The sequence below is a fragment of the Pseudophryne corroboree genome (assembly GCF_028390025.1).
Source record: "Pseudophryne corroboree isolate aPseCor3 chromosome 3 unlocalized genomic scaffold, aPseCor3.hap2 SUPER_3_unloc_36, whole genome shotgun sequence".
Lineage (NCBI taxonomy): Eukaryota > Metazoa > Chordata > Amphibia > Anura > Myobatrachidae > Pseudophryne > Pseudophryne corroboree.
Genome location: NW_026967526.1, coordinates 407,564 through 419,663, shown reverse-complemented (window position 1 = coordinate 419,663; position 12,100 = coordinate 407,564). Strand labels below are relative to the sequence as shown.

General features: G+C 47.5%; 1 protein-coding gene across 1 annotated transcript in view; it reads left to right on the top strand.

Annotated features, from left to right (window-relative positions):
* The window catches only part of LOC134984107 (zinc finger protein 271-like), a 207,401-nt gene extending 197,594 nt beyond the window's left edge, over positions 1 to 9,807 (top strand). The window contains exon 8 of the mRNA XM_063949738.1: positions 7,490 to 9,807. Coding sequence (XP_063805808.1) covers positions 7,490 to 8,514 — 1,025 coding nt within the window. The 3' untranslated portion in view covers positions 8,515 to 9,807. The remainder of the gene's footprint in view (positions 1 to 7,489) is intronic.
* The last annotated feature ends 2,293 nt before the right edge of the window (positions 9,808 to 12,100 follow it).

Sequence of the window (12,100 nt, the reverse complement as noted above, 5' to 3'; positions counted from 1 at the left end):
ACCAATGTGAGTTTTGGAACCCAAAAACTACATTGAGATCCCAAGGTGCCACTGGAGGCACAAAAGGAGGTTGTATATACAGTACCCCTTTTACAAACGTCTGAACTTCAGGGACTGAAGCCAGTTCTTTCTGGAAGAAAATCGACAGGGCCGAAATCTGAACCTTAATGGATCCTAATTTTAGGCCCATAGACACTCCTGTTTGCAGGAAATGCAGGAATCGACCCAGTTGAAATTCCTCCGTTGGGGCCTTAATGGCCTCGCACCACGCAACATATTTTCGCCAAATGCGGTGATAATGTTTTGCGGTTATATCCTTCCTGGCTTTGATCAGGATAGGAATGACTTCATCCGGAATGCCTTTCTCCTTCAGGATCCGGCGTTCAAACGCTCTGCCGTCAAAAGCAGCCGCGGTAAGTCTTGGAACAGACAGGGTCCTTGCTAGAGCAGGTCCCTTCTTAGAGGTAGAGGCCACGGATCCTCCGTGAGCATCTCTTGAAGTTCCGGTTACCAAGTCCTTCTTGGCCAATCCGGAGCCACGAATATAGTGCTTACTCCTCTCCATCTTATAATTCTCGGTACCTTGGGTATGAGAGGCAGAGGAGGGAACACATACGCTGACTGGTACACCCACGGTGTTACCAGAGCGTCTACAGCTATTGCCTGAGGGTCCCTTGACCTGGCGCAATACCCGTCGAGTTTTATAATCATGTGGAAGACTTCTGGGTGAAGTCCCCACTCTTCCGGGTGGAGGTCGTGTCTGCTGAGGAAGTCTGCTTCCCAGTTGTCCACTCCCGGAATGAATATTGCTGACAGTGCTATCACATGATTTTCCGCCCAGCGAAGAATCCTTGCAGCTTCCGCCATTGCCCTCCTGCTTCTTGTGCCACCCTGTCTGTTTACGTGGGTGACTGCCGTGATGTCCGAATGGATCAACACCAGATGACCTTGAAGCAGAGGTCTTGCTGAGCTTAGAGCATTGTAAATGGCCCTTAGCTTCAGGATATTTATGTGAAGTGATGTCTCCAGGCTTGACCATAAGCCCTGGAAATTCCTTCCCTGTGTGACTGCTCCCCAGCCTCGCAGGCTGGCATCCGTGATCACCAGGACCCAGTCCTGAATGCCGAATCTGCGGCCCTCTAGAAGATGAGCACTCTGCAACCACCACAGGAGAGACACCCTTGTCCTTGGTGACAGGGTTATCCGCTGATGCATCTGAGGATGCGACCCGGACCATTTATCCAGCAGGTCCCACTGGAAAGTTCTTGAGTGGAAACTGCCGAATGGGATTGCTTCGTAAGAAGCCACCATTTTTCCCAGAACCCTTTCATTGATGTACTGAGACTTGGCTCGGTTATAGGAGGTTCCCGACTAGCTTGGATAACTCCCTGACTTTCTCCTCCGGGAGAAACACCTTTTTCTGGACTGTGTCCAGGATCATCCCTAGGAACAGAAGATGAGTCGTCGGAATCAGCTGCGATTTTGGAATATTGAGAATCCAATCGTGCTGCCGCAACACTACCTGAGATAGTGCTACACCGACCTCCAACTGTTCCTTGGATCATACCCTTATCAGGGGATCGTCCAAGTAAGGGATAACTAAAATTCCCTTCCTTCGAAGGAGTATCATCATTTCGGCCATTACCTTGGTAAAGACCCGGGGTGCCGTGGACCATCCATACGGCAGTGTCTGAAACTGATAGTGACAGTTCTGTACCACAAACCTGAGGTACCCTTGGTGAGAAGAGTAATTTGGGACATGAAGGTAAGCATCCTTGATGTCCCGAGACATCATGTAGTCCCCTTCTTCCAGGTTCGCAATCACTGCTCGGAGTGACTCAATCTTGAATTTGAACCTCTGTATGTAAGTGTTCAAGATTTTAGATTTAGAATCGGTCTCACCGAGCCGTCCGGCTTCGGTACCACAACAGTGTGGAATAATACCCCGTTCCCTGTTGCAGGAGGGGTACCTTGATTATCACCTGCTGGGAATACAGCTTGTGAATGGCTTCCCAAACTGCCTCCCTGTCAGAGGGAGACGTCGGTAAAGCCGACTTTAGGAAACGGCGAGGGGGGGACGTCTCGAATTCCAATTTGTTGAGACGGGCCCCCACCGTGCCTGAGCTTGTAAAGCCCTAGCGTCATACTGAGGGCTTGGCAGAGGCAGGAGAGGGCTTCTGTTCCTGGGAACTGGCTGATTTCTGCAGCCTTTTTCCTCTCCCTCTGTCACGGGCAGAAATGGGGAACCCTTTGCCCGCTTGCCAACGAAAAGACTGCGCCTGATAATACGGCGTCTTCTTATGTTGAGAGGCGACCTGGGGTACAAACGTGGATTTCCCAGCTGTTGCCGTGGCCACGAGGTCTAAAAGACCGACCCCAAATGACTCCTCCCCTTTATAAGGCAATACTTCCAATTGCCGTTTGGAATCCGCCTCACCTGACCACTGTCGTGTCCATAATCTACTGGCAGAAATGGACAACGCACTTAGACTTGATGCCAGTCGGCAAATATTCCGCTGTGCATCACGCATATATAGAAATGCATCTTTCAAATGCTCTATAGGCCATAAAATACTGTCCCTATCTAGGGTATCAATATTTTCAGTCAGGGAATCCGACCACGCCAACCCAGCACTGCACATCCAAGCTGAGGCGATTGCTGGTCGTAGTATAACACCAGTATGTGTGTAAATACATTTTAGGATACCCTCCTGCTTTCTATCAGCAGGATCCTTAAGGGCGGCCATCTCAGGAGAGGGTAGAGCCCTTGTTCTTACAAGTGTGTGAGCGCCTTATCCCCCCTAGGGGGTGTTTCCCAACGTACCCTAACCTCTGGCGGGAAAGGATATAATGCCAATAACATTTTAGAAATTATCAGTTGTTATCGGGGGAAACCCACGCATCATCACACACCTCATTTAATTTCTCAGATTCAGGAAAACTACAGGTAGTTTTTCCTCCCCGAACATAATACCCCTTTTTGGTGGTACTCGTATTATCAGAAATGTGTAAAACATTTTTCATTGCCTCAATCATGTAACGTGTGGCCCTACTGGAAGTCACGTTTGTCTCTTCACCGTCGACACTGGAGTCAGTATCCGTGTCGGCGTCTGTATCTGCCATCTGAGGTAACGGGCGCTTTAGAGCCCCTGACGGCCCATGAGACGTCTGGACAGGCACAAGCTAAGTAGCCGGCTGTCTCATATCAACCACTGTCTTTTATACAGAGCTGACACTGTCACGTAATTCCTTCCAACAGTTCATCCACTCAGGTGTCGACCCCCTAGGGGGTGACATCACTATTACAGGCAATCTGCTCCGTCTCCACATCATTTTTCTCCTCATACATGTCGACACAAACGTACCGACACACAGCACACACACAGGGAATGCTCTGATAGTGGACAGGACCCCACTAGCCCTTTGGGGAGACAGAGGGAGAGTTTGCCAGCACACACCAGAGCGCTATATATATACAGGGATAACCTTATATAAGTGTTTTTCCCCTTATAGCTGCTGTATTTTTAATACTGCGCCTAATTAGTGCCCCCCTCTCTTTTTTAACCCTTTCTGTAGTGTAGTGACTGCAGGGGAGAGCCAGGGAGCTTCCCTCCAACGGAGCTGTGAGGGAAAATGGCGCCAGTGTGCTGAGGAGATAGGCTCCGCCCCCTTCCCGGCGGCCTTATCTCCCGTTTTTCTGTGTATTCTGGCAGGGGTTAAATTCATCCATATAGCCCAGGAGCTATATGTGATGCATTTTTTGCCATCCAAGGTGTTTTTATTGCTGCTCAGGGCGCCTCCCCCCCCCCCCCCCCCCAGCGCCCTGCACCCTCAGTGACCGGAGTGTGAAGTGTGCTGAGAGCAATGGCGCACAGCTGCAGCGCTGTGCGCTACCTTGTTGAAGACAGGACGTCTTCTGCCGCCGATTTTCCGGACCTCTTCTGTCTTCTGGCTCTGTAAGGGGGCCGGCGGCACGGCTCTGGGACCGGACTCCACGGCTGGGCCTGTGATCGATCCCTCTGGAGCTAATGTCCAGTAGCCTAAGAAGCCCAATCCACTCTGCACGCAGGTGAGTTCGCTTCTTCTCCCCTTAGTCCCTCGATGCAGTGAGCCTGTTGCCAGCAGGTCTCACTGAACATAAAAAACTTTTCACTAAGCAGCTCAGGAGAGCCACCTAGTGTGCACCCTTCTCGTTCGGCACAAAAATCTAACTGAGGCTTGGAGGAGGGTCATAGGGGGAGGAAGTCATTGAAATCTCTGTACGGGGTGACGGTAACCCTATCTTTCCCTATACTACGGGGTTACCGTCACCCCGTACAGAGATTTCAATGGGATAAGGAGCCGGTTTTACAGAAAAATCCGGCAGGACTGAAAATAAACACAAAAGGAGCTGTAAACATTACTAATCCTTTTCTTTTTTACAGGTATTGCACTACAGTATTGCAACATTTAAATTGTTGCAAAATAGAATACATATTGTCACAAGCGCCTTGTTTTTTTTTTTTTTTTTTTAATTCTTTATTTTTCATTTTATAATATAAAACATTTTCCAAATATGTTAACATACATATCATAGAATAGAATGTAGACAACAGTCTCATATCTTATCAACTGTAGTTATATACATCAATAAATGTTTGCAGTAAAAAGGAATCAACAGTTTCATCTATCTTTTCTTAAACTGTGCCACGTTTGGTAGATTGTACAAAATCTGGGATCAAAAACATCCTCATATCGATATCGCTTAATAACATAGCTTTTATAGAAAGTGTGAGGTAGTAAACATTTGGAAACAAATAGATAAAGAGGAGGACAAAGGGAAGAGGGGGGAGAGGGGGGAAGCAGAATGGGGAGGGGAGTAGGTAGGCCACATATGTAGCACATACAGAAGCCAAAGCGGGGGCCTTAAGGACCCCCGTCCTCAATGTATGGTCAGGGTGCATAATCAGCATAGGTGTTAGTGATCTTGAATTCAATCCAAGGGAGCCAGGTAGCTATGTAATCTGAGTATTTGTCCAAGGCGGCAGAATAAACATCCTCCATATGCATATAGAAGTCAATGCGTTGGAACCACTCCCATATTGTCGGTGGGTTAGTGGATTTCCAATGCACCGGGAGTACAGCTCTTGCTGCGTTATTTAAGTATTTAAGGAGGGATTTCTTGTAGCGGGAAAGGGGTATATCTGAATGCGATAATAGCCAAAAGTCCGGACCCGGCGGGACAGGGCCACCCAAAATCTTTGTGGATAGGTCTATGATCGTATTCCAAAAAGGGGCAATCGACAGACAATCCCACCATATGTGTATCAGTGTGCCCGTATCCCTACCACATCGCCAGCACAAAGGGGAAACTGAGGGGTAGAATTTATGCAGAAGGGACGGGCATCTATACCATCTTGTTAGTAATTTATATTGCGTTTCCACAACGTCCAGACTAGTGGAGCATTGTGCCATGACCTTGCAGTGTGTGTCCCAGTGGATCTTGATTCCCCGGTGTATGAAGTCTCTATCCCATGCGTCACAAAAAGAGGGGACAGTAGGAAAGGAACCTTGTTGAAGAATCTTATAGATTCCCGACACTACATGTGTGGGGGTTATCTCCTGGTCGCACATGGACTCAAAAGGCGTGAGAGTTTTATACAAGTCTATTGTCTCTCGTTTCGAGGTAACAAAATGGTGTACCTGAAGGTAAAACCAATAATCTTTAGAAGGAATGTCGCCCGCTCTCCGTATTTCAGAGAACGTTTTGAGTTTGCCATGCGCAAGCAAGTGACCCACCCTAGTCACACCCGCCCCTTCCCATCTAGAAGCAATCCTATTGGACCCACCCGGGGGGAATAACGGGTTGTCGAAGATAGGCATAAGGGATGTTCGTTTTGACGAGATTCCCATCTTATAGCGAAGCGTCCGCCATAAAGCCAAAGTAGGTCCCACAGTGGGATGTGATGAGCGATTAAATCTAGGGAGCCAGGGCACTACTTGTAGATTAAGGCTGGTAGAAGATGACTCCAGTTCGACCCATTGCTTCCTATGTGAGACGGGACGGGACCAGTCTACAACTCTATGCAGTATTGCGGCGTGGTAGTATGCAGAGATCATGGGCAATTGCTGTCCGCCTTGGGATTTCAGTCTAGATAGGTGGCTATGTTTGAACCTAGGTTTCCGACCGCCCCAGACAAAGTGGCTTATCGCCTTGTGTGCTTCAGCTAAAAATTGAGGGGGAAGTTTTAAAGGAGTGGTTTGAAAAAGGTATAGCAACCTGGGGAGAATGTTCATCTTTACTATATTTATACGGCCTAGCCATGAAAACCTCTGCGTGAGCCAGTGCCCCATCTCCTGTCTCAGTTTGCGGAGTAGTGGGGTATGATTAATAGCAGTTATAGTGTTAAGTGTCGATGGAATCTGGATTCCCAGATACGTAATATGGGATTTTTGCCATGTGAATTGGAACGATTGCGATAGGAGGGATGCCGTGGCAGACGGAAGTGTGACATTCATCGCCATAGATTTTGAATAATTAATTTTAAAATTTGACATATCTCCGAACCGTGCGAATTCCTTCATAAGGTTAGGTAGAGAGATCAATGGATTCGTTATGACTGCCAATAAGTCATCAGCAAAGAGGGCCAAACGATGGTCAGTGTTACCTACCCGTAGTCCCACAATGTCAGGGTTGCATCTGATCGCACGTGCCAGTGCCTCCATGCATAAAACAAATATTAAGGGTGGCGTGTGCCGTTAGTAATTGATACGGGCTCCGAGAGGACGCCATTCACCCTAATCCGAGCAGATGGGGCCCTATATAATGAGAGAATTTTTTGTAAGAAAACATCCCCCAGACCCAATCGCCGAAGCACTGCCTCCATAAAATCCCAATCCACCCGATCAAAGGCCTTTTCTGCGTCTGTGGAAAGGAGCATGAGAGGCGCATTCGTCACAAGCGCCTTGTTTTAGTATCTATTTGAATTGTTTATTTTTATTCAGGGCAGCTAAAACACTTAAATCCCGGCAACAGCGCGGTTATTCTCATTTCTAATCATAGGGGGAGGAGCCAGTGCACACCAGGTAGTTCTAAAGCTTTACTTTTGTGCCCAGTCTCCTGCGGAGCCGCTATTCCCCATGGTCCTTACGGAGTCCCCAGCATCCACTAGGACGTCAGAGAAATCTTATTTTCCATAATGTATTTTATTTCCAGCAGATGGACACACAAGCAGGAATATCTCAGAAGGACATCTAATGTTATCCCCGGATTGTGACATAAGAGATAATGACAGTAGACAGGATTCTCCAGGAGCTAATCCCATTACCCCAATTATATATCCAGCTCTATCAGCTGATCCCTCTGATCCTGGGAAATGTTCTCCTGATCACTCTGATATTGGTGCATCTGTTACAGCTCTGACAGTAGATACAGTGTTTCCCTGTTCTGTAGATGCCAAATGTTTTACACAGAACACAAAGCTTATTACCCATCATCCAGCTAAGGCAGGTGAGAGGCCACTGATATGTTCTGAGTGTGGGAAATGTTTTACAAAGAAATCAGCTCTTGTTACACATCACAGAAGTCACACAGGTGAGAAGCCGTTTTCCTGTTCTGAGTGTGGGAAATGTTTTACACAGAAATCAGCTCTTGTTACACATCAGAGAAGTCACACAGGTGTGAAGCCGTTTTCCTGTTCTGAGTGTGGGAAATGTTTTGCATTGAAATCAGTTCTTGTTAAACATCAGAATAGTCACTCAGGTGAGAAGCCGTTTTCCTGTTCTGAGTGTGGGAAATGTTTTGCACGGAAATCACATCTTGTTATACATCAGAGAAGTCACACAGGTGAGAAGCCGTTTTCCTGTTCTGAGTGTGGGAAATGTTTTGCAAAGAAATCAGCTCTTGTTACACATCAGAGAAGTCACACAGGTGAGAAGCCGTTTTCCTGTTCTGAGTGTGGGAAATGTTTTACAAAGAAATCAGCTCTTGTTACACATCAGAGAAGTCACACAGGTGAGAAGCCGTTTTCCTGTTCTGAGTGTGGGAAATGTTTTACAAAGAAATCAGCTCTTGTTACACATCAGAGAAGTCACACAGGTGAGAAGCCGTTTTCCTGTTCTGAGTGTGGGAAATGTTTTGCACGCAACTCAAATCTTGCTACACATCAGAGAAATCACACAGGTGTGAAGCCGTTTTCCTGTTCTGAGTGTGGGAAATGTTTCGCATTTAAATCAGTTCTTGTTAAACATCAGAATAGTCACTCAGGTGAGAAGCCGTTTTCCTGTTCTGAGTGTGGGAAATGGTTTACACAGAAATCATCTCTTGTTACACATCAGAGAAGTCACACAGGTGAGAAGCCGTTTTCCTGTTCTGAGTGTGGGAAATGGTTTACACAGAAATCATCTCTTGTTACACATCAGAGAAGTCACACAGGTGAGAAGCCATTTTCATGCTGTGAGAGAAATAAATCCGCTCTTGTTGAACACATTAGACATTACCCAAGTACGGAACCATTTAAATCTTCTGGAGTATAATCATCACTGTCATGCAATGTTCCTCAAGGGTGAATCCTATCTCCTATGCTTTATAAAATATACATGCTAGCACTGGGTGATATAATCAGACGTCATGGCCTGGTCTACCACTGCTATGCAGATGACCTGCTTTTTGCTCCATGTACTGAGAACCTAATACCAATAAATGGTTGTCTAGCTGAGCGCCAGGGGTGGATGATGCCAGTTGGCTGTGACTCAGTCTTTGTGAAACATAATAGAAGCTCCCCAATAAAGGACAAGACTTTACCAACCATCTGGATTTATGCTTTGGTGTTCAGAATCGCAAAATACTGAACGTGTGCTGAATCTTTGTGTTGTCCTAGTACGTGGCTGACACAGACATCAGGTATCTGCCACATACAAATCCTCATTCTTCCATCTGTGGACCATAGCCAGAATCAAACACTTGATTCCCTCGGAAGTTCATAGACTACTGCAATGCCATCTACCTGGGTCACCCAGCAAAATAATTACAGAGCTTGCAGATAGTACATAATGCAGCAGCCAAGCTGTTACCTAACCAGCCCGTTCCTGCCACATAACACCCATTCTCTGCTCCCTTCACCGGCTGCCTGTAAGATGACAAATCTATTTCATAATTGGCTAACTGACCTTCCCAGCCCAACATTACATGGTCCAAGGTGCTAGAAGCAGCTTCTGCCTCCTTACTGCCCTGCTTGCTTGCTTCTACAGATGAAGGACTGTTACCAGCAGTACCAAGAATCTCCTGTCATTCATTTAAGGGTCAAATTTTTAACTTTGCAGCCCTGACCATGGAACTCACTGCCTTGCACAGTCCAAGAGACCACCACTCTAGAGAACGTCACAAATAGACTGATGACTGCTACTCACGCTTTTCATTAATGTACCTCTATTTACTTCCTAAATAATACATCCTAAATGCTTAGGTCTTTTTTCTGCTGTTTATTTTGTATCTTGTGCTTTGTGTAAATGTGAATGTCTAATACCAGTTTGCACAATCTGTATTGCTGCACGACAATATGGCGGCCATTGGAACATGTTTTCACTTCTAGTTTGCCTAACTTGTTGCAGACACTCATCTTGATAAGGAGTGCTGAGTGTTTTCTGATACAAGATCCTATCCATATATACCCTGTACATTATCATGTGCATTAGAGTCACCCGGGTTACATCTGCAGTGGTTTGTTGTATGTTACATCTATATGGTGCGGATACTCCTCTGTATGATCTCATAATAAAAGCTTTTGTTTGCATCTAATTATTACATTAAATCTATTATTTTTTTATCTGTTTTATATTCCCGTCTGAGTAATTACGCCATAATGTCTAATCTCGGAGTGGACCCCAGAAGATGTAAAGAAACCGTGTAAGTTTTCCATCATTCTGTTTCGTGTAATCATACAGGTAAGTGATGGCACGGTGGTCACTGACCGTCACATTCAGGTGGTATAATGGAAGTGGGACTGTCTGGGCTTATTCTAGTCTACTGCAGAAATAAAAAAAAATCAGCCCATAGATCAAGCTTGGTCGGACAAGACAGAAGCCACATTAATGGTGGCACATCGTATAGGCTGAGGACCCATGTTTCTGCTATATATGGAATAACTCCCTCTTCACCCACAAAAACCTTCCCTTCACCATTCACAATGTCCACCATTGCCCCTTCAGAAGGGACACAACTTTCCTTTGCTTGTTCCACCTCCTCCTCTACAGAGCCCAGGACCATCTCCATGACCATGTCATGTTTATCTGGAGTCCAGGCATCTGGGAGGTTCATGGCCTGAGATGACCACAGACCCACCAGGTAGTGGGCAAGAAAAATCCACAGCCTCCTGAGGAACTGGAAAGTCCAAGGATCCACCCCACATGAGGCAGAGAAGGGTCAACCACAGGGTCTGGCTCACCAATTTCCTTCCTAAAAGCTGCTCTTTACCCAGTTTGGTACCTGGGGGATCCCACTACAATTTCCCTTGAGAGTCCTTACCCTCACTAATCCTTTCTGAGCCTACTAGCTCCTTCCTCTTCCAACCACTCCTCCTTTTTAAGCTTTTCACCAGCTGCTGTGTGAGTTCCATCCAACCACTCCTCCTCTCCTTGTCTCATTGGTGTAGCAACCCCCTTCTCCCCTCCACCCCCACCACACTGATTCACTGCAGTTAAGCTGTGAGGCTTGCTGCTAGCAGTACTCACTGCTCAGCACACACACTCACATCATGATTACACAGCTGTGCCAGATATACTGTCTCACTGACAGCCAGGACGAGACACTCCCAGAAAGGCATGTATGCATGAGTACGGAGAGAGTGGGCGCAGTGGGGCTGCATCACTGACAGCCAGGACAAGACACTCCCAGAAAGGCATGTATGTATGAGTAAGGAGAGAGTGGGCGCAGTGGGGCTGCATGACTGACAACCAGGACGAGACACTCCCAGAAAGGCATGTATGTATGAGTACGGAGAGAGTGGGAGCAGTGGGGCTGCATCACTGACCAGGACGAGACACTCCCAGAAAGGCATGTATGTATGAGTATGGAGAGAGTGGGCGCAGTGGGGCTGCATCACTGACAGCCAGGACGAGACACTCCCAGAAAGGCATGTATGTATGAGTATGGAGAGAGTGGGAGCAGTGGGGCTGCATCACTGACCAGGACAAGACACTCCCAGAAAGGCATGTATGTATGAGTACGGAGAGACTGGGAGCAGTGGGGCTGCATGACTGACCAGGATGAGACACTCCCAGAAAGGCATGTATGTATGAGTACGGAGAGAGTGGGAGCAGTGGGGCTGCATGACTGACAACCAGGACGAGACACTCCCAGAAAGACATGTATGTATGAGTATGGAGAGAGTGGGCGCAGTGGGGCTGCATCACTGACAGCCAGGACGAGACACTCCCAGAAAGGCATGTATGTATGAGTACAGAGAGAGTGGGTGCAGTGGGGCTGCATCACTGACAGCCAGGACGAGACACTCCCAGAAAGGCATGTATGTATGAGTATGGAGAGAGTGGGCGCAGTGGGGCTGCATCACTGACAGCCAGGACGAGACACTCCCAGAAAGGCATGTATGTATGAGTACGGAGAGAGTGGGAGCAGTGGGGCTGCATCACTGACCTGGACGAGACACTCCCAGAAAGACATGTATGTATGAGTACAGAGAGAGTGGGAGCAGTGGGGCTGCATCACTGACAACCAGGACGAGACACTCCCAGAAAGGCATGTATGTATGAGTACGGAGAGAGTGGGCGCAGTGGGACTGCATCACTGACACCCAGGACGAGACACTCCCAGAAAGACATGTATGTATGAGTACGGAGAGAGTGGGCGCAGTGGGGCTGCATGACTGACAACCAGGACGAGACACTCCCAGAAAGACATGTATGTATGAGTACGGAGAGAGTGGGAGCAGTGGGGCTGCATCACTGACAACCAGGACGAGACACTCCCAGAAAGGCATGTATGTATGAGTACGGAGAGAGTGGGCGCAGTGGGGCTGCATCACTGACAGCCAGGACGAGACACTCCCAGAAAGACATGTATGTATGAGTACGGAGAGAGTGGGAGCAGTGGGGCTGCATCACTGAC